Below are 22,523 nucleotides of genomic sequence, written 5' to 3' on the forward strand. Positions count from 1 at the left end.
CTCCCTTTTAACAGGAAGAAACCTCCAGCAGAACCAGGCTCAGGGAGGGGCAGTCTTCTGCTGAGACTGGTTGGGGCTGAGGGAAAAAAACCAGGAAAAAGACATGCCGTGAAGGGGGGCAGAGATCGATCACTAATGATTAAATGCAGAGTGATGCATACGGAGCAAAAAGAGAAAGAAACAGTGCATCATGGGAACCCCCCCACAATCTACGTCTAAAGCAGCATAACCAAGGGATGGTCCAGGGTCACCCGATCCAGCCCTAACTATAAGCCTTAGCGAAAAGGAAAGTTTTAAGCCTAATCTTAAAAGTAGAGAGGGTATCTGTCTCCCTGATCTGAATTGGGAGCTGGTTCCACAGGAGAGGAGCCTGAAAGCTGAAGGCTCTGCCTCCCATTCTACTCTTACAAACCCTAGGAACTACAAGTAAGCCCGTAGTCTGAGAGCGAAGCGCTCTAATGGGGTAATATGGTACTACGAGGTCCCTAAGATAAGATGGGACCTGATTATTCAAAACCTTGTAAGTAAGAAGAAGAATTTTAAATTCTATTCTAGAATTAACAGGAAGCCAATGAAGAGAGGCCAACACGGGTGAGATATGCTCTCTCCTGCTAGTCCCCGTCAGTACTCTAGCTGCAGCATTCTGAACCAACTGAAGGCTTTTTAGGGAACTTTTAGGACAACCTGATAATGAATTACAATAGTCCAGCCTAGAGGAAATAAATGCATGAATTAGTTTTTCAGCATCACTCTGAGACAAGACCTTTCTGATTTTAGAGATATTGCGTAAATGCAAAAAGGCAGTCCTACATATTTGTTTAATATGCGCATTGAATGACATATCCTGATCAAAAATGACTCCAAGATTTCTCACAGTATTACTAGAGATCAGGGAAATGCCATCCAGAGTAACGATCTGGTTAGACACCATGCTTCTAAGATTTGTGGGGCCAAGTACAATAACTTCAGTTTTATCTGAGTTTAAAAGCAGGAAATTAGAGGTCATCCATGTCTTTATGTCTGTAAGACAATCCTGCAGTTTAGCTAATTGGTGTGTATCCTCTGGCTTCATGGATAGATAAAGCTGGGTATCATCTGCGTAACAATGAAAATTTAAGCAATACCGTCTAATAATACTGCCTAAGGGAAGCATGTATAAAGTGAATAAAATTGGTCCTAGCACAGAACCTTGTGGAACTCCATAATTAACTTTAGTCTGTGAAAAAGATTCCCCATTTACATGAACAAACTGTAATCTATTAGACAAATATGATTCAAACCACCGCAGCGCAGTGCCTTTAATACCTATGACATGCTCTAATCTCTGTAATAAAATTTTATGGTCAACAGTATCAAAAGCAGCACTGAGGTCCAACAGAACAAGCACAGAGATAAGTCCACCGTCCGAAGCCATAAGAAGATCATTTGTAACCTTCACTAATGCTGTTTCTGTACTATGATGAATTCTAAAACCTGACTGAAACTCTTCAAATAGACCATTCCTCTGCAGGTGATCAGTTAGCTGTTTTACAACTACCCTCTCAAGAATCTTTGAGAGAAAAGGAAGGTTGGAGATTGGCCTATAATTAGCTAAGATAGCTGGGTCAAGTGATGGCTTTTTAAGTAATGGTTTAATTACTGCCACCTTAAAGGCCTGTGGTACATAACCAACTAATAAAGATAGATTGATCATATTTAAGATTGAAGCATTAAATAATGGTAGGACTTCCTTGAGCAGCCTGGCAGGAATGGGGTCTAATAAACATGTTGATGGTTTGGATGAAGTAACTAATGAAAATAACTCAGAACAATCGGAGAGAAAGAGTCTAACCAAATACCGGCATCACTGAAAGCAGCCAAAGATAACGATATATCTTTGGGATGGTTATGAGTAATTTTTTCTCTAATAGTCAAAATTTTGTTAGCAAAGAAAGTCATGAAGTCATTACTAGTTAAAGTTAATGGAATACTCAGCTCAATAGAGCTCTGACTCTGTCAGCCTGGCTACAGTGCTGAAAAGAAACCTGAGGTTATTCTTATTTTCTTCAATTAGTGATGAGTAGAAAGATGTCCTAGCTTTACGGAGGGCTTTTTTATAGAGCAACAAACTCTTTTTCCAGGCTAAGTGAAGATCTTCTAAATTAGTGAGACGCCATTTCCTCTCCAACTTATGGGTTATCTGCTTTAAGCTACGAGTTTGTGAGTTATACCACGGAGTCAGACACTTCTGATTTAAAGCTCTCTTTTTCAGAGGAGCTACAGCATCCAAAGTTGTCTTCAAAGAGGATGTAAAACTATTGACGAGATACTCTAACTCCCTTACAGAGTTTAGGTAGCTACTCTGCTCTGTGTTGGTATATGACATTAGAGAACATAAAGAAGGAATCATATCCTTAAACCTAGTTACAGCGCTTTCTGAAAGACTTCTAGTGTAATGAAACTTATTCCCCACTGCTGGGTAGTCCATCAGGGTAAATGTAAATGTTATTAAAAAATGATCAGACAGAAGGGAGTTTTCAGGGAATACTGTTAAGTCTTCTATTTCCATACCATAAGTCAGAACAAGATCTAAGATATGATTAAAGTGGTGGGTGGACTCATTTACTTTTTGAGCAAAGCCGATAGAGTCTAATAATAGATTAAATGCAGTGTTGAGGCTGTCATTCTCAGCATCTGTGTGGATGTTAAAATCGCCCACTATAATTATCTTATCTGAGCTAAGCACTAAGTCAGACAAAAGGTCTGAAAATTCACAGAGAAACTCACAGTAACGACCAGGTGGACGATAGATAATAACAAATAAAACTGGTTTTTGGGACTTCCAATTTGGATGGACAAGACTAAGAGACAAGCTTTCAAATGAATTAAAGCTCTGTCTAGGTTTTTGATTAATTAATAAGCTGGAATGGAAGATTGCTGCTAATCCTCCGCCACGGCCCGTGCTACGAGCATTCTGACAGTTAGTGTGACTCGGGGGTGTTGACTCATTTAAACTAACATATTCATCCTGCTGTAACCAGGTTTCTGTTAGGCAGAATAAATCAATACGTTGATCAATTATTATATCATTTACCAACAGGGACTTTGAAGAGAGAGACCTAATGTTTAATAGACCACATTTAACTGTTTTAGTCTGTGGTGCAATTGAAGGTGCTATATTATTTATAAATAAATCGAGAGACTCCACAGCTCACACGCACATGCAACACACCCGGTGTGAAATAAGCTTGAGAAAGCAGGGGCAGTGTTCGGTTAGAAGAGTTTCAACATGATCTCATATCACACTACGCCTGCTATTGAAGGCACTGCATAAGTATAACTCTAGCTGTTGATGTACAGTCGATATTTTGTGTCATTAATGTCAGGTTTTGTTTTTTTGTTTTTGTTTTTTAATACACTGGACTTCTTAATTCTGCCTGTTCAACAGGTCTTTACAGTCTTTAGCTCAAAATAGTCAGAGAGGATACTCATCTAACAGCTGACAAAAACTGTTCCCAGCATGCCTGAAGGTTCTGGGTGACCTCAAAACTGCTCAATTGATTTTCTCGCCTCAGGGTGAGTTACACAATATGCATTTCATTTCCTTGGCGATAAGATAAACACAGGAAGTTAAGAGCTTCATGAGATGTTAGAGATTAGAAAAGGTCCCTGGTTTATATTTTATGTTAAGTGTAATATACACTCAGCAGTCATTTCATTAAGTACACCTTGCTAGTACTGGGTTGGACCCCCTTTTGCCTTCAGAATTAGCATACCTGAAATCTTGAAGGTGATGGAAGCTTTCCTCAGATTTTGGTCAGTGCTGACAAGGCAATATCAAGCAGCTGCTACACTATTACACCACCAGCTTGAGTATGAATTGTTGAGACAAAGCAGGATGGACCCCTGCTTTCATGTTAAGTTCTGACTCTTCCCATCTGAATGTTGCAGCAGAAACTGAGACCCATTAGACCAGTCAATGCTTTGCCAATGTTCCATGCTTTATTCTCCTCCTCAACAAGTGTAGTCTTCTGCTCCTCTAGCCCCTTTGTTTCAAGTCTTAATGTCTGGTCAGCCTGATCTGACCTGTGTTATCAACGTGGCAATTCTCCCTACCACATACAGGTATTTACATACTGCTATAGGGGTTGCACTACTTGTTTTTGGATGAATTTCACAAGGTTGGCCAACAACCTCACGTCTCCACCTCCTTTGTAACCCGCAATGTGGAAAAAACAAAGCTACATACCGAAACACACTATGTTTGTTTATTTTTGCATTTAATATGACAGATTATGGTTATTTTTTTTCCCCGTGAGTTGGCATCATATTTACTTCGGTGAGGCTTCCACATGTTGGTCCATGATACGAAGAGGAAAAACCCCACGAAACATCCTTGGATGAAGACCATCAGTTGGGTAAAGAGCCTGCAAAATGCAAATGGCGTGGAGAAAGCAACAGCATGATAAGGATGTAACTGTCCTGATCAAAAACGCAGTTTTGTGTTCAAAACAATCTGGTCCAACACCGTTAAATGCAGATGGAACTGCTGGTAGTGAACAAAAATATATATATTTTTGGAACCACTATGGATTAGGCGGAGTGACACTTAACCGCCGATGGAGTGAACATTATTGCCAGCAGATGGGAAGAAAATCTGCGGCACAGCTCTTGACTGCCTCCGGGGGGCTCTTTGCTGGTCCAGCGACCATGCCAGAGGCACCAGTGCAGGCGCAAGCAGGGCCAGTCCCTGTCAGATTCGAGAAGGCAGTAGTTGGTTGTAAGTTTCTCATTTTATTACCACTGCTTGCCTACTTGGGTCTACTTGCCTAAATGCATGGAGTTGCTGCCAGATGACTGGCTGATATAATCTTTGGTTTAATGAGTTGAATATGCACATTTAAGGAAGCAACAGTGACGGTATATAAACCGGAACAGTCACAATAATTTCACTGCATTTAGACCTTAACTAGAAATGAATAAGAACATTGTCATTTCAAGCTATGAAAGAAGACAAAACCAAAGGCTTTGGCTTTCCTGCAACATTGTGTAAACACATGCAGATCTGCACAGCCTCAGATCTGGCTTTTACAATGACAAGCACCACTTTATTGCAAACATCTATGTTTCCAATATGAGGAACATTCATACGCATGGCTATTCTGCAGTATCTACTGATGCTTGACAGAAAAGGAACAAACCGTAAACAATGGAACTTCAACATGTACGTCTAAAGGCCCCCCTGACACCTGCACAACTTTGATCTGCGCGCTTGCACGCACGAGAGTAAACTCGTCTCAAACTTGTAAACTGTGCGTAGCTTCGTGCACGCACGCAAAGAAAATTTTGAAATGCTCAAAAGCTCTATCACGTATAAACTGAACTTGAACATTGCGCAAACAAACCGTCTGTTAGGGGTGTCAAAAAAAATAAAAATAAAAAAATAAATAAAAATTCACGTCCGAATCGCGATTCTTATTTATTACGATTCTGAATCGATCCAAAATATCCAAGAAAAGCATTTTTTAAACATTTTCTTGCTTACTCGCCGCGTGTACTGTTTGTCAGGCAACGGCTTCCGTACTATAGTGTCCCCGCGGGGGGGTGGGGGGGGACGGTGGTGGTCCGGCGTGCTTCAAACACTCGTGAGCTGCAGAGTTCAGTGGCTGTAGCTTAGCTTAGCATGGGGGACGAAGAGCTAATTCAGTTAGCACCAGCGCATTTTGGATTTTATTATTTGCTGCGTAAGAAGGAGCTTGACATGACTTATGCAGTGTGCAAAATCTGCAAAATGAACGTGAAGTACTTCGGAAACACTTCAAATCCGCAAGCCCACATGCTACGTCATCACCCGAAGCTAAAAGAGGGGAACAGCGGTCTCTGCCGACTACTGACCAGCACTTCGCTAAACTGCCAGCCAACTCCGAACGAGCAAAGCAGATAAGTAAATTTACATCTAGAATCACTCGATTAACCTTGTAAAGCTGCATTTTCTTAAACAAACATTTCTTAAGTAATATAACTATTTCTCAGAGCTCTTTGAATCGAAAATCGATTCTGAATTGAATTCTCACCCCAAGAATCGGAATCGAATTGAATCGTGAATTGTTGAACGATTCACATCCTTGCCGTCTGTGATTGGTCTCAGGGGCAGAAACATTGGCAGGGGCATTGTGTTTTTTTATGATGTGTGTCCAGCATAAATGACACTGTTGCATCATCAACTTGGAAAATTGTCTCGTCTTTTCCAGCCCGACATTTGTCTTTTGGAAATTTATGGGGCCATTCTTGTAGGAAAAGCATTTGCAAATGTGTATTTTGATCTCTTCGAGGGACCAGTCAGGCTTAAAACGACGGCGATGAGTTATATCATTGGTACTGGCGCCCACTGGTGGAGGCACACAGACAACTCTCCACACACACACGCATTTACAGATCTAACATGGCAGAACTGTAGCAAAAGTCATGTGTAGGAATACATCCAATCGAGTGGCCCGATTTTCACAGACCCACAGATACACAAGCACAGATTTTTTTTTTTTTACGCATTTGTGGATCCGTTTACACACACACAGATTGCTTTACGCATTTGTGGATCCATTTACACACAGACTGATTTACGCATTTGTGGATCCGTTTACACACAGACTGATTTACGCATTTGTGGATCCGTTTACACACAGACTGATTTACGCATTTGTGGATCCGTTTACACACACACACACACAAACCAAAATACGCATTTGCAAATGCTTTTGCTACAATAATGGCCCCATAGCTAACCCCATCCCTTCCAATCACAGTAGCTAACGAGAGCGATCCTGTACCAGAGGTAAATTTGCACACCATTTGACATTATGTCCATTGCAAAGATTGCAGCAGTTTTAACCAACGGTCACATTAGCTACAAGTGACAGCAAACGGTGGTGGCAAAGTGATGACTTGCCATTATTTTCAAACAGAATGAACGTTTTGCAGCAGCAAGAGACGATGGTCACTCCGTCATGTGCTCTGGACATGTGCCTAGGGTGTGTGGACTCAAACTTTGAAAAAGAAAAAACACTGGTTGCACATGTACTCAGATGTGTCAGTCATATCTTTTTTTAGATGGATTGTATATGTTTTTATTTAGTGTGCATGAACACTAGTCCTCACTTAACTCTTACCTATGGGTCCAAGTAGTTGCTTGTACATGGCAGTCTCCACACCCTGGTAAACCGCATTGCCTTGTGGACTAAGGCTAGTACACGCAAAGACTGCGATGGACTTTGCTTAGATATCAGAGCCCATCTCTACCTGAAGAATGTCTTTTTAATCTCTCCCTCAAACCCAACACACACACACACGTGACTACAACACTGAAACAGCGACGGAATTCTCAGTGACGACGCAGAAGGGAATAAAGAGAAAAACAAGCAATAACTACATCAATTACTAAGTACAAACATAGATGTGTAATGACAAAGAAGTTAACCCAGAGAACAACAACAGGAGACTGCCTGCAATTTTTTTTTCTTGAGGCCGGAGACTGATGATGTTTACTCTCACATGAGCCACTTTAAACAAACTGAAAGAGGCATAATAAACAGGCTCTCAGAGGGATGAGAGAACCTGTGGATTTCTTTATCGCTTCTACAGTTTCACATCACAGTCACACGTCTGCAGCTGACGTTGCGTCATGCAGAGAGGATTTGCATGTGCTCGCTCTTTTGCACAGCATCACCGTTTCTGCAAGACTTTCCAATGCATGTCTCATTTTGAGGACTTATCTTGAATAATGCAAAATGTTTATGCCATATATAAAGATAAACAATCATTTTATTTTTGGCCTAGATATATCAATCCTTTACGTGCATGTTTGTTTCCATTAAGTCACAAACATTTCAGCGAGTCGTGCTGCTTTTGTCCCTTCTCCTCTCCTGCTCTCTGTCAGAGGTGGGGTCAGGTTGCACTGGTCTGCAACAGCGAACCAGCCAGTTAAAGCGGAGCGACTGCATTATTCCACCCAGAACATTTGGAAGAATAAATTAAACTGGCTAACTTGCCCTTTCGGGCTTTCCTTCCAAAATACGAATGTGAACGCCAGTGTACTGATCCATGTTTGTGTTGAATCACTGTTGCTGCTGGATGAGAGTTTAGGCAGACAAACTAATTACAATGTTGACAATTTATATGAATTGGTGTAAGATTTCACGGATGGGATAGCTGCCGAATAGTAGCGCTACCATAATTATTTTAAATCCGCAGAGTGAGGTTTTGTGAGAGTCTGTATTTGTGCAAAAAAAAAAAAAAAAAAAAAACGAACTTAAAATTGACAAAATATTGTCAACAGTCTGGTACAACACACACACAAAAAAAACAATGCGTTGCACAGTAAATTAATCTAATGCAAATGACAAAAGCTGTAATCCAATTCAAATACGTTTAATGAAAAAAGTTACATTTGGTCTCTCAGTGCTCCAGTACCTGACAGAGCTCAGCTCTCTGCTGCTCACTAGATTAAGCCCCTGGAGTCTTGGGTATAATTGGGCGTTTTTGACTACTTTTGGTTTTACCTTTATAATTTACCTTAAAAAAAAAAAAAAAAGGTTTACCTGGCCTTGTTTGGTGTCATTTTTTTTTTTCAGCACAGCCTCTCAGCTTTTTTCATTCTGACATACTGCATGAATTTAGAGTCGCTGCTATTAAAGCAGCGACCCTAAATTCACCCCATAACCTAAAATTTGAATCAGAAAAAAGTTAGTTTTTACTGTGAAAACCAGAAAATTGTTTAACAAACCATTTTTATAACTTTGAAAGCAAATATAAACTGTAAATTTCAAAAACATATGTAAAAATGTGGCATAAATTCACATTAAAATGGAGGAAATGCCTCAAGCGTTTTTTGTGGCCATTTACATGCAAGATGATGCCACAAATAATATTTGTGCCACTCAGAAAAACAATTCCTGTCCAATGCACATCAAGCAAAGCCGCCCAGACCTCCCGATCCACACACACCTCCCCCAGTTCCTCTGGGGGAACCCCAAGGCGTTCCCAAGCCAGCCGAGAGATGTAGTCCCTCCAGCGTGTCCTGGGTCTTCCCTGGGGCCTCCTCCCAATGGGACGTGCCCGGAACACCTCTCCAGCGAGGCGTCCAGGGAGCATCCGGAAAAGATGCCCGAGCCACCTCAGCTGGCTCCTTTTGACATGGAGGAGCAGCGGCTCAACTCTGAGCTCCTCACCCTATCTCTAAGGGAGCGCCCAGCCACCCTGCGGAGGAAACTCATCTTGGCCACTTGTACTCGCGATCTCGTTCTTTCGGTCATGAGCCAAATCTCATGACCATAGGTGAGGATCGGAACGTAGATCGATCGGTAAATCGAGAGCTTTGCCCCCCTACTCAGCTCTCTCTTCACCACGACGGTCCGATGCAGTGACCACATCACTGCAGATGCTGCACCGATCCGTCTATTGATCTCACGCTCCATCCATCCCTCACTTGTGAACAAGACCCCGAGATACTTAAACTCCTCCACTTGAGGCAAGGACACTCCACCGACCTGAAGAGGGCAAAGCACCTTTTTCCGGTCGAGAACCATGGCCTCGGATTTGGAGGTGCTGATTTTCATCCCGGACGCTTCACACTCAGCTGCAAACCGCCCCAGTGCACACTGATGGTCCTGCTTTGACGAAGCCAACAGAACCACATCGTCCGCAAACAGCAGAGACGAGATTCTGCGGTTCCCAAACCAGACCCCCTCTACATCCTGGCTGCGCCTAGAAATTCTGTTCATAAAAATAATGCATTAAAGTTCTTCTTAAGAAGGACAAAGATCCAGAACTTTGTTCTTCCTATAGGCCTGTCTCGTTGATGAATGTGGACACCAAGGTTCTTGCAAAGGCTCTAGCGCTCTGTCTTGAGAAGGTACTCCCGTCAATTATATCAAAAGAGCAGACTGGTTTTATAAAAGGACGGCAACTTTTTTATAATGTCCGCACCTTATTAAATGTTATTCACTCTAGAGCAGATGCCGCCATGCCTGAAGTGGTAATCTCTATCGACGCTGACAAGGCGTTTGATTGCGTAGAATGGCATTATCCATTCGCAGTTCTGGCAAAATTCGGATTCGGCAAGGTTTTTACTTCATGGGTACAGCTCCTTTATACATTACCATGTGTTAATGTTATAACCAATAACGTGCAATCTAGTTATTTTCCTCTAAACTGCAGCTGTAGACAAGGCTGTCCTTTGTCCCCTCTTCTTTTTGCTCTTGCAATAGAGCCCCTGTCTATTTACTTGAGGTCTTCTCCAACTTTTACAGATATTATTCGCTCGCGTATGGAACTCAAATTATCTTTATATGCCGATGATTTATTGTATGTCGCAGATCCAGTCAAAACCTGTCCCAATATTCTCTTTTTAGCAGATTTGGCTTGTTTTCAGGTTATAAGGTTAATGTATCTAAAAGCCAATGTTTTCCGGTTAACACTCAGGCAATGCGACACTCTCAATCTGATATTCCTTTTCAGTTGAGTGTGATGGGATTTAGATATTTGGGGGTCCGTGTAGCCAGATCCTATAAATCTCTATATGCCGAAAATTTTACTCCTCTAATAACTGTGATCAAGGCAGATTTTCAGAGATGGAGCTCTCTCCCTCTGACACTGATCGGAAGAATTAATGTGGTCAAGATGAATGTTCTTCCTAAGTTTCTGTTCTTGTTTCAATGCTTGCCTTTATTCTTATCAAAAAAGGTTTTTAAAAATATTGACACTGTGATCTCTCATTTTTTTGTGGAACGGCAAGAAACCCAGGGTTAGACTGAAAATCCTCCAAAATTGTAAATTTGATGGTGGTCTAACTCTACCGAATTTTCAATTTTATTACTGGGCTGTAAATATAATCAAAATTACATACTGGCTAAAACTAATTGACTTACCCTGGTGTCAATTAGAATCACAGTCATGTTCCTCATCCTCTTTACCGGCTTTGATAACAGGACCTGTTTTGGCCAACCCCTCTGGTTTTACAGGCAACCCTGTGGTCATTTCTACTTTAAAGATATGGTTTCAATTCAGAAAACAGTTTAAATTTATTGACCCCACCACATCAACTCCATTGTTGAGAAATCATATGTTCAAACCTGCATTCACAGATCCGGTCTTCGCTGGGTGGTATGTTAAAGGTCTTAAGCAATTTAAGGACTTCTATAGAGATGGTATTTTTTTGCTCTTTTGCAGAATTAGCTGGTTAAATTGGGCTTCCACCCTCTCATCTTTTTAGATATTTTCAAATTAGGAATTGTATAAAATCTATGTTTCCGGGCTTCCCTCAACTCCCAGCAGATCAGATCTGGGATGAACTTTTACAATTTAATCCCTCACAGAGATCTTTAATTTCAAAAGTATATAGCATTATACAGTCCTATGATGGTTACTTGACAAGACAAAGGAAGCATGGGAGCATGAGCTGGGCTTGGTCTTTGAAGACCACTGGTGGGAATCGGCATTAGGTGGTATTCATAAGATATCTATTTGTGCCCGCCTAACAAATACAATTTAAGGTTGTGTTCAGATGCCATTACTCTAAAACTCGGCTGGCACAGATATTTCCAAATACAGCAGACATCTGTGATAGATGTTCTGGTTCTCCTTGTAATTTGACACACGTTTTTTTTTTTCCTGTCCAAGTTTAATAAATATCTGGCAGACATATTTTGACACAATATCTAAAGTACTTTTGAATTTTTGGCCTTCCTAAAGATTATAATAACTATACAGCTACCCAAAGAGAGGTGTTGGGTTTCACATCTTTAGTTGTGAGACAACATCTCCTCCTAAATTGGAAATCAGTAAATTTTCCATCTAACAAACTCTGGATTAGCGAGGTCATGTCCTCCTTAAAATTAGAAAAAATAAGATTTATCAGGCAAGGAAATGTGAGTAAATTTGACACAAAGTGGCGACCATTCATTTTGTTTTTTGACTCAAATTAGTTCCTACATCTCCTTTCATTTCCCCTTCTTTATATTTTGGTACCTAATTTTATTTATTTATTTATTTTAGTTTGTATTTATTTACTTTTATTCTTTTTTATTTTTGGGGGGGTGGGGGGATGGGGTGGGAATGGGGGTTTGTTTGTGTGTGAGTTTTGTTTTTTATATTAAGACTACATTTTTCTTTTTTTCTATTGAAGTGCAACGGTATGCTGAGGATATGGTATCAATATTTTGAGCACACTTTAAATATCGCTGTTATCTTTACTTTGCGCTGTTCTCCAACTTTTTTCTATAAAAATGTAAAAAGGTGTGGAAATGTATCTATGCACATTGAATTGACTTTTGTTCCAAGTACTCCAATAAAAACATATGAAAAAAAAAAAAGAACAGAAACGGTGACAAAGGGCAGCCCTGGCGGAGGCCAACGTGCACTGGAAACAGGTTTGACATACTACAGGCAATGCGAACCAAGCTCCTGCTGCGGTCGTACAGGGACCGGATAGCCCTTAGCAAAGGACCCCGGACCCCGTACTCCCGGAGCACTCCCCACAGGGTGCCTCGAGGGACACGGTCGAATGCCTTCTCCAGATCCACAAAACACATGTGGACTGGTTGGGCGAACTCCCATGAACCCTCGAGCACCCGATGGAGCATGCAGAGCTGGTCCAGTGTGCCGTGACCAGGACGAAAACCACACTGCTCCTCCTGAATCCGAGGTTCGACCATCGGTCGAATTCTCCTCTCCAGTACTCTGGAACAGACCTTACCGGGGAGGCTGAGGAGTGTGATCCCCCTATAGTTGGAACACACCCTCCGGTCCCCAATCTTAAACAGAGGGACCACCACCCCGGTCTGCCAATCCAGAGGCACTGTCCCCGATCGCCATGTGATGCTGCAGAGGCATGTTAGCCAAGACAGTCCCACAACATCCAGAGACTTAAGGTACTCAGGACGGATTTCATCCACCCCAGGAGCCTTGCCACCGAGGAGCTTTCTAACCACCTCGGTGACTTCGGCCTGGGTAATGGATGAGTCCGCCTCCGAGTCCCCAGTCTCTGCTTCCTCTTCGGAAGACGTGACGATGGGATTGAAGAGATCCTCGAAGTACTCCTTCCACCACCCGACAACATCCCCATTCAGGGTCAACAGCTCCCCACCCACACCGTAAACAGTGCTGGTGGAGAGCTGCTTCCGCCTCCTGAGGCGTCGGACGGTTTGCCAGAATCTCTTCGAGACCGACCGATAGTCGTCCTCCATAGCCTCCCTGAACTCCTCCCAGACCTGAGTTTTTGCGGCACGCTTGGCCTGCCGGTACCTGTCAGCTGCCTCTGGGGTCCCACCTACCAACAAAGATAAGTAGGATTCCTTCTTCAGCTTGACGGACTAACTTGACTCAGCAGAGAGCGGCGCAGTGTTTGGAGCTGTGCGAACAGAACAGAGGACAATTCTTGTTTGTTGCCTGCAACAAGACAAGAGTCCCAGTTAGTGACTTTAATCAGCACAAAAGTGACTCACAATTGACATCTTTAAATGGCTTTGAGAGGGGTTAAGAAGTGGACTTTCCACTTTTGTTTTGAAAAGCAGCGAAGCAGAAAACCAACGAAACAGTGAATCCGAGAACTGCTTTGTTGGTTCAAGCAGAGCTGTGATGCAGAATGGTTTATTGCAGACCCGCTGCAGGATATGGAGAAAATGGTCCATTATTTCAGGCACTGAGGGGGCATTCAAATCACTGATTTAGAATATTTTATTTAGTTTTCACATTTCAATTCCAATGCTGAATACTCTTGGGGGTAGCACAGTGGGTGAGTTAGCGCTGTTGCCTCACAAGTCAGTCCTGTGATCGCTTCCCAACTGGTCCTTTCTGTGTGGAGTTTTCATGTTCTCCCTGTGTTCAAGTGGATTCCTTCTGGGTGCTCTGGCTTCCTCCCACTTCAAAAGGCATTAAGGTTCGTTGGATTGGTGACTAAATTGACCGTTGGTGTGCTTGTGAATGCATTTGTCTGTCTATATGTGGCTATGTGATAGACTGGTGTGGTGTCCCGGGTGTATCCCGCGTCACACCCCTGACTGCTGGGATCGTCTCCAGCCCCTTCTGTGACTAGAGTAAGTGGCTATAGAAAATTAATGAATTAATATTCACGAGAATTAAAAGTTCAATGGTCTTTGAAAGGGTGCACTTGCAATTTTAATAGTATATTATATCTATGGCATAAAATAGTCTTAAAACATTAGATGATAATATCATGATATCATTTATCAGAACATTTCCTGGGGCAATATATCATCCAGCAAAGTTCGTTATGTGACAGGCCTATAGATGTATGGAGCTGATAGACCCCTTTGAAGTCAATGCTTCATTTCCACTCATACTTTGCAGTACGTTTCTGTTGCAGCATGATGCACCACTGCATCGTAAATAGGGAACAGGTCCATTTTTGAGGGATGTTGGAGCTGAAATGTAACCGCACAGCCAATCAGATCATCAGCAATCACAGTCATGTTTTGTCGTCATCAAAAATCTGAAAATAAATAAATAAATACATACATACTTGGGGCACAACACATTGCAGGCTCAAACTGGTGGTTGAACATCTTATTTTTATTTGGCCGCCAGTTCTCATGCCTATAATCCTTGCCACACACTTTCTTAAAAACAAAGGGGAAAAAACCCCCACTCCTATTCAATGTTCACCACATGGAACTATGATACACACAAACATGGAACAAATGAACTAAGAACAAAAACGTGCAGCAAACACCCACCCAGCTGCTGCTGTCTGTTTTGGTGAGCATCGCACCAGCAATGCAGGAATACAACGGATTGTGACACCATTGCCTGTTCTCTATAAAACTGGCAGAAGAGGGGGATTGCATGCGTCAGTGCACATGCCCGGAAGTAGACCTCACGCAAGGAATCATGGGATAGTCTGCATGCCTACAGCAAGCATCCGTGGATGTAATCAAAGAGATGTGGAACGAAATAAAGTTTCTGCACTAAAACGCAGCAGGAGAAAGCTGCTCTGCGGGAAGGGGGGAATTTCAGGAGGGATTTACTAAATTACACCTCAAACGGTGGCAGTGGAAATGTGAATGGAAGTGGTTTGAGTGGAAAAACCGTTTGTGTCTACCATGTACGTTTTCTGGCTGCTACAGACTTGGTGGGTTGATGCCGGCTTGAACTTACTAAACTTATTTCCAGACCTTCCAATTTGTGAATCCACTTGTTTCTAAGTGTTGCATTCTTAGGAAATGAAACACTTAGAAGTTAGGAAAAACATAGAAGTTCACATGTTTATCCCTGAGATGGTGATTGAAGCATCCAGGGACACAAGTAATCCCGACATTCTGAGCCTTTTGTTTACTTTCTGAACGTGCCCGTGCATCTGCAGCAGACACATATTTCCCACAATCCCCTGTGTGACCAAAATCCAATATGGTGGGTATGCTATCCCCCATTTGATGTCAGTCTGTCCCTCACTTGGTTCTATGAGCCAAACATAAATACTAAGATGAGTGTAGCCGTATGCAAAGTGAAAATAACGAATTGATCAAAAACTCTTAATTAAAAATTTATATTATACACACACACGGTGAACACAAAAACACTCCTTGGTTTCAAATATTTATATCAAAAGTCACATGAATGATTTTACACTTTGGCATCAACAGTTGCTGAAATTCAAGTTTTTTTTCCTCTTTTGCAGATTCTTCTTCAAAATTGTAAAATTATTCATGACTTGTCCTTTGCACAGAGGACTGGCTTAAAAAAAAAAAACAAACAAACAACAACAACAAAAAACTAACAGTTCGGCTGTAAAAGAAAAAAAAATTCATCGCTAGGCTTGTCCTGTTGGGACAGATGTCACATTATTTTACTTCAGAATTGTCAAGTTATTTTACTTTGGAATTGTTCCTGGTTTTGGTCATGAAAGAAGCCAAACAGCAGAAACCAGCTGACCACAAGATAGGGTCGTGACACAGAGTTGCCACAGGGATAAAAATGACACTGCTAGTATGATAATCATGTTCACTGGTGATTATGACTGCAATGAATAAAAAAATGCAACAGAGCCTGCAGAAAATGAAACCACACCTCTTCTCTCTACAACACGAACACCATCCTCCACATACATCCAGAGCAGGCAAAAATCATTACAAGCAGAAAGCGAGATTCCACAGATTCCTGATCAGACTTCACTGTGCGAGTGAGTGTTCAAGCTTGAGTGGACATGTTAGTTTTCTGTTTGAGCGTCTGTGTCACTGTAGAGGAACTTTAGGAATTTCCTTTGTTGATGACCCCCACTCTTCCCAAGAGGATGGGTGTGGGAGGGAAGTGCTTTCCCACATCACATGCAGGCTGTTTCTCAGAGAGAGAGGCTCGAATAGTCACATATAAATGGCAGTGAACGCAGAGGGGGCCCCATAGTTGGGTTGCAAAACAGGGTTATTTCAGTCTACAGAAAGAGAAAACATTCCTGCAAGTGTTGTTGGGATTCAGGCTCCACGACCTGAGCATGCAAAAAACAAACAGAAGCATGCTCACAGACACAGGATGATGATTTGTGCACAACTTACGCGCTGCAGTATGGTTTCTTGTCGAAGCCTTTGTAAGTCTTCATGTTTAGAGTTGTTTTGCAGACCTCGCAATTGAAGCATCCTTTGTGCCAGTACTGTTAGAAAGAGAAAGAATACAAAGTGTAAAGCAGAGCGAGATCTGAGACGTTTGTTTCACTGCACTTGGCAGCCAGAAGTCTGTCACCCACATGCCAACTCTCCCAGTAGAGTCAGCTGAAAGTCAAACCAGAACTGCTCTGTTCTCTTCAAGTTTCACAGGGACATGAGCTGCATGCAAACTACAGAACACAACTTAAAAATATGAAACACTATTATTGATATTTTTTGCACAATCAAAAAATGGGCATGAGTAAATTCAGAATTAGAGAAATGTTTCCTGGGGCACTTTGAGCTGCACATAGGCTTTAATAAAAACAAACAGGAAGGTGACTTCATATCTAATCTCGACTTTCACACCGATGTGTGTGTGCACATAAAACACAGCGGTCTTAATTTTGCACTCAAAGTATCACTCAAGCTTCTGTGATGTTTCACTCTAAATGATTGCAGAACTTCATGTCGGTATTAATTTTAGTCAAACCGTCTCAGAACCTGCAGTGTTCAGAACTGTGAAGGGACAGCATTTGTACACCTCCACTATAAGAGATGCACAGAGCAGGAAGCTCAATGGATAAACAGCTGGCCTGCTAATATCTAGGGTTAAAATCCTGCTTTTGCAACCTGTGCCCTTGGGCACCCAGCTGTAAATGAGAAAAGAACATGTGGGGGCTGCTGTCCTGTCAAGAGCGAGTCATCCATGACAAAACATTAAGAGGCTTTTTTTTTAAATAAATAAAAAAAGTTAGAATAATACGAATAACAGACAATTTTTAGGTTGTCTGACATGCTAAATAAAATAAAAAATACAGCAGTATAACTATCAGGTGTCTGTATGTGGATATATAAATTACATTTTTAGTATATTTTATATAGGTAGTGCCAAAATAAATAAATAAATAAATAATCCCTCCAAAGAAAAAGAACACCACCATCGACTCATGCCTTCCTTGTAAAGACAACAAAGCTCAGATGCTTTACTGCGTTGATCCATATTGTTTTCAGAGTTCAGGGAGGTTAAGAGTTTTTGGAAGTTCCCAATTTGGGTTTTTCAGTCCTCCCAGGATTGCAGATGTGTCTGAATGCTGACAAATATATAATACAGTTTGCAATGATACCAATGCCTTTGGACGTTAAAGGCAGTAGATAAATATGGTTTGGGTATATTCTGAATTGGAGCATTCGGCTGGTTTTTCTGACTGTTTGCCTGGTTTTGAATGGCTATTTGGCTGGTTTTCCCCACACCTGGCAACACTGGTTTCCCAGCAGTCTTGAAGGCTACATTAGCATGACAAATGTGAAGCTGTGCCCCCCTTTATCTAACAACGCTCTGACTTCCATTTTCCTCTGACAATTTTTTATTTTCATCAATGAAAACGCTGTGTCACGGCTGTCTGTCTGACTCAATTACAAGCAAGGTGCTGTGATTGGTTCTCTATCTGCTTTCAACTAAAAACAGATTGTGTGTGCACGTGCACTCCTGCACAGCAGTTAGAGTGAGAGGAGGAGTTTGATGTGCTGAGAACGCACAGCCTGCAGTGCTGATGTCAGACTGCAGGAGGCAAACACATGGTATTTAATCAGTTGCAAATGAATATGTAATTAATTACTAATTTTTTCTGTCAATTAGTATCAACATATTGATTATTTTATTTGACAACCTCACTTCATGCTATGGAATTTGGAGATGAGCACCGACACAAACAGGCCTTGAGGCCTATAGAGGGCATGCTTCTTCAAAATTAGCGCTGGGCCATATATCGTAGTTATTGATATTCTTTGAGGAGTTCTCCCCATGATAGGCATCTGTCATCCCACACAATGTAGTTGATAACCTGTTTTTATATGCACTGCATGTGAGCAGTTCATGCAGAACAATGGCAGAAGGCAGAGCTGAAAGCAGAAAGGGGAAGAACTGTTGAGCAGACCATAAACTATACAATGACAGAATGTGATACCGCAGCTATAAACATAAACACGATGAGGAAGAGAACAACAGAATGTGCAGCAGGAAATGAAGCAGACTGGTCCCATCTGTGCTCCACACAGATGTCCAGAGTGACATTATACGAGGTCTGTTAGAAAAGTTTCCCACCTTTTTATTTTTTTCAAAAACCTGATGGATTTGAATCACGTGTGCTTGCATATGAGCCAACCTTGAACCTTCGTGCGCATGCGTGAATTTTTTCATGCCTGTCGGTTGCGTCATTTGCTTGTAAGCAGCCTTTGTGTGAGGATGGGTGGAGCCTCTCGTCATTTTTTTCTTTGCAAGGAAAATAGCGGAACGACTGGAGCAGCGCGACTGCATCAAATTTTGCCAGAAACTGGGTGAAAGCCAGGTGGAAACCATTTGGATTATTCAGACTGCTTTCTGTGACGATCCTATGGGTATCACACAGATTAAGGAGCAGTACAACCGGTTTAAAGACGTCCGCACAATGGTGGAGAGCGAGCCGCGCTCCGGTCGGCCATCAACATGCTGAAATGACCAGATCATTTCCAAAGTGAACGCTGTGGTGATGTGGGACCGTCGTGTGACTGTCCGAGAAACTGCGGAAGAGGTGGACATCAGCACTTTTTCGGCACATTCCACTGTGACAGAAGATTTGGCCATGAAAAGAGTTGCAGCGAAATTCATGCCGATGGCTTCGGCACGAAGCTGACGGCGGAACAAAGGCCCCACCGTGTTGAAGTCTCACAGGACATGTTGTGACATGCTCACCTCTTCCACCATTCGGAAGACTCAGACGGCTTTCAGTGGCTTTTCAGTTGTGGAAGAGGTGGGCATGTCACAACACGTCCTGTGAGACTTCAACACGGTGGCGCTTTTGCTGCGCCATCAGCTTCATGCCGATGAATTTCGCCGCCACTCTTTTCATGGCCAAATCTTCTGTCACAGTGGAATGTGCCGATAAAGTGTTGATGTCCACCTCTTCCACAATTTCTCGGACAGTCACACGACGGTCCCACATCACCACAGCGTTCACTTTGGAAATGATCTGGTCAATTCAGCATGTTGATGGCCGACCGTAGCGCATCCCTCTTTCCCCTCATAACCCCCACCCTTTCATTTTTGTCCAATCCTTACCCCTTCAATCTCACTGTGAACCCTCAGGTTGCATATCAGCCCAGTTTCAAGGGAGTAAAGGAGGTCAAAGGCCAGTTTAATGCAGAGAACCAATTAAAATATAAAACTATTTCTACACACACAAGTGCCATTTCCACCAAGCAGTCCAGGTTGGTTTACACACACACACACACACAACCCCATAATGACAATGTGAAAAAAAGTTAAGATTTTTGCAAACTTCTAAAAATAAAACTTAAGGAATACATAAGTATTCACAGCCTTTGCCATGAAGCTCAAAATTGAGCTCAGGTTCATCCTGTTTCGACTGATCATCCCTGAGATGTTTCTGCAGCTTAACTGGAGTCCACCTGAGGTAAATTCAGTTGATTGGACATGATTTGGAAAGGCACACACATGTCTACATATAAGGTCCCACAGTTGACAGAGCACAAACCAAGCATGAAGTCAAAGGAATTGTTTGTAGCCCTCCAAGACAGGATTGTCTCAAGCCACAAATGCGGGGAAGGGTACAGAAGCATTTCTGCTGCTTTGAAGGTCCCAATGAGCACAGTGGCCTCTATAGAGCGTAAATGAAAGAAGATCAGATCCACTAGGACTCTTCCTAAAGCTGGCAGCCTGTCTCAAATAAGCGATCGCAGAAGGGCCTTATTCAGGGAGGTGACCAAGAACCCAATAGTCACTGTCAGGGCTCCAGCAGTCCTCTGTGGAGTGAGAAAAACCTTCCAGAAGGACAACCATCTCTGCAGCAATCCACCAATCAGGCCTGTATGGTAGAGTGGCCAGATGGTAGCCACTCCTTAGTAAAAGGCACATGGCAGCCCACCTGGAGTTTGTCAAAAGGCACCTGAAGGAGTCTCAGACCATCAGAAACAAAATTCTCTGGTTTAATGAGACAAAGATTGAACTCTTTTGGTGTGAATGCCAGGCGTCATGTTTGGAGGAAACCAGACACCATCCCTACAGTAAAGCATGGTGGTGGCAGCATCATGTTGTGGGGATGTTTTTCTAGCAGCAGTGTGTGCTGACTGAAAAAGTCATGTGATACAGGGACTTACTGTGGGTGGGAGGAGGGGATCAGGATGCCAAAATTCAACAGAACAAATATGAGCTGTTGTGACAGGAATCCTGAGAATTCTACACCTTTAAAAAAAACAAACTGTTACTGTGAACCGGTGATGTGGGGGAAATGACTTTTCCGAACTTTTGCTGAGTCGTGTGCCTGCTCAGGAGAACTTGGTGTAAAATATGGCTGGGCCAGAGCTGGCTGGGGAAATGAGCCCAGGTGTGCAGAGTTGTAGGTCAGTGCAGCCAAGAAGTCACAGGCGGACAAAGGGTGCCACTCCTCTCCCACCTCATTGCCATGATTGCCAGCAGAAATGCAAATTCACTGCTCATCATACTTCCTCAAACATTTGTTGATGTGCAGTGATGGGTGGCTGCCATTTTTGTGTGTACGCTTCAACTGCTACAGTGCAACATAGGGATGGGTATCGAGAACTGGTTCCTTTCGGGTATCGTTAAGAAATGATTTCGATCCACCGACATAAATAACCTTTTTGCTCAACGATTCCCTTATCGGTCCTTCAGAGTGGCCGTTGTTTTTGTGGGTGTTTGTCAGGAAAATGACCATTTCTCTACATTGTTTACAGACCCTGCAGCGGGTCTGTAATAAACCTTTCTGCAGCGCGGCTTTGCTTTGAACATTCAATGAATCAAAGCAATGATTCGATCTATTGCTTCATTGATTCATTGTTTAATTTCGCTTTATCTTAATTTCCCCCCGCTAAAACTCTAAAGAGCATATGTCTGTGAGTAATATTTACCTTTTTCATGTTAAACCAACCTGTTATGGTCTTCTGAAACAGTTGATAGATGTATTTTATAACTTAAACGGGACCGAAGCTAATGCGTTAGCATGTCTATGGCATTTTCAATGTTAAAGTTAGCATTAAGCACGTTGCAGCTGACACTGCAGCTGTCAGCACGTTTGTGTGCATTTGTTTTCTGTATAATTAATGGCTCGGTTTGTTGTCATAAAAGAGTCAAATGTATTACAAACTAATATTTTTAAATTTATTCTGTTATATATAATCATAATAATAGCAACAACAACAATGCTACAATACAATTTTAGAGAAAGAGACAAAAAAAACCTTATTAAAAAAAACAGAAAAATATAAACCAACTAAGAATGAACATAATATAGAAATAAGTGTTTCCTGTGAACACCTAGTGACTCTCACACCTCCACTTCATCCATATCTTATTTAACTTAATAACAGTTTGTTTGGTCAAACCATATTTCAATTTGTTAATTTCTTCAGTGATTTCCTCCAGAACTATCTGACAAGCTAGAAAACTGCTGCATCCTATTAAGAGCAGAATACTACAGGAATGAATTTGAATAAGTTGTTTTTTTTTCTCACCTAAATGGATGCTGCACTCACTGCAGTTTATTGTCTGGAATAGTCCCAGATTGCATTTCAGAACTTCTAGAATTCAAACATTTCCATGCAGGTGGTGTTGGGGGGTAATTTTGGGTTACAGCTTTTTTTGTTTGTTTTTCACCACTTTCATCCCTGAATATGTCAATCGTGAGTCACTTTTGTGAAGATTAAAGTCACTAACTGGGACTCCTGTCTTGTGAGAAAGAAACGAGAATCGATCTCCATTCTGTTCACACAGCTCCAAACGCTGCGCAGCTCTCTGCCGAGTCGTTAGAATGATAGAGTCCAGCCGGAATGAATAACTTCAAAGCGAAACATCGTTTAAATCAACTGACACCGCTTTCCAAATGT

The 22,523-nt window shown here is 42.0% G+C and overlaps 1 protein-coding gene and 1 long non-coding RNA gene across 2 annotated transcripts in view; one reads left to right on the forward strand and one right to left on the reverse strand.

Moving 5' to 3' along the window:
* Positions 1 to 22,523, reverse strand: part of lasp1 (LIM and SH3 protein 1) — a 78,472-nt gene that overhangs the window by 35,353 nt on the left and 20,596 nt on the right. Inside the window, exon 2 of the mRNA XM_034189592.1 lies at positions 16,539 to 16,633. Within this exon, the coding sequence (XP_034045483.1) occupies positions 16,539 to 16,633 (95 nt within the window). The remainder of the gene's footprint in view (positions 1 to 16,538; positions 16,634 to 22,523) is intronic.
* Positions 171 to 15,024, forward strand: LOC117527296. Its single transcript, XR_004565489.1, has 3 exons — positions 171 to 183; positions 4,751 to 4,756; positions 14,950 to 15,024. It is a non-coding gene; the product is annotated as an uncharacterized LOC117527296 (long non-coding RNA).

The sequence above is a fragment of the Thalassophryne amazonica genome, chromosome 16 (genome assembly GCF_902500255.1).
Source record: "Thalassophryne amazonica chromosome 16, fThaAma1.1, whole genome shotgun sequence".
In the NCBI taxonomy this organism is placed as follows: Eukaryota; Metazoa; Chordata; class Actinopteri; order Batrachoidiformes; family Batrachoididae; genus Thalassophryne; species Thalassophryne amazonica.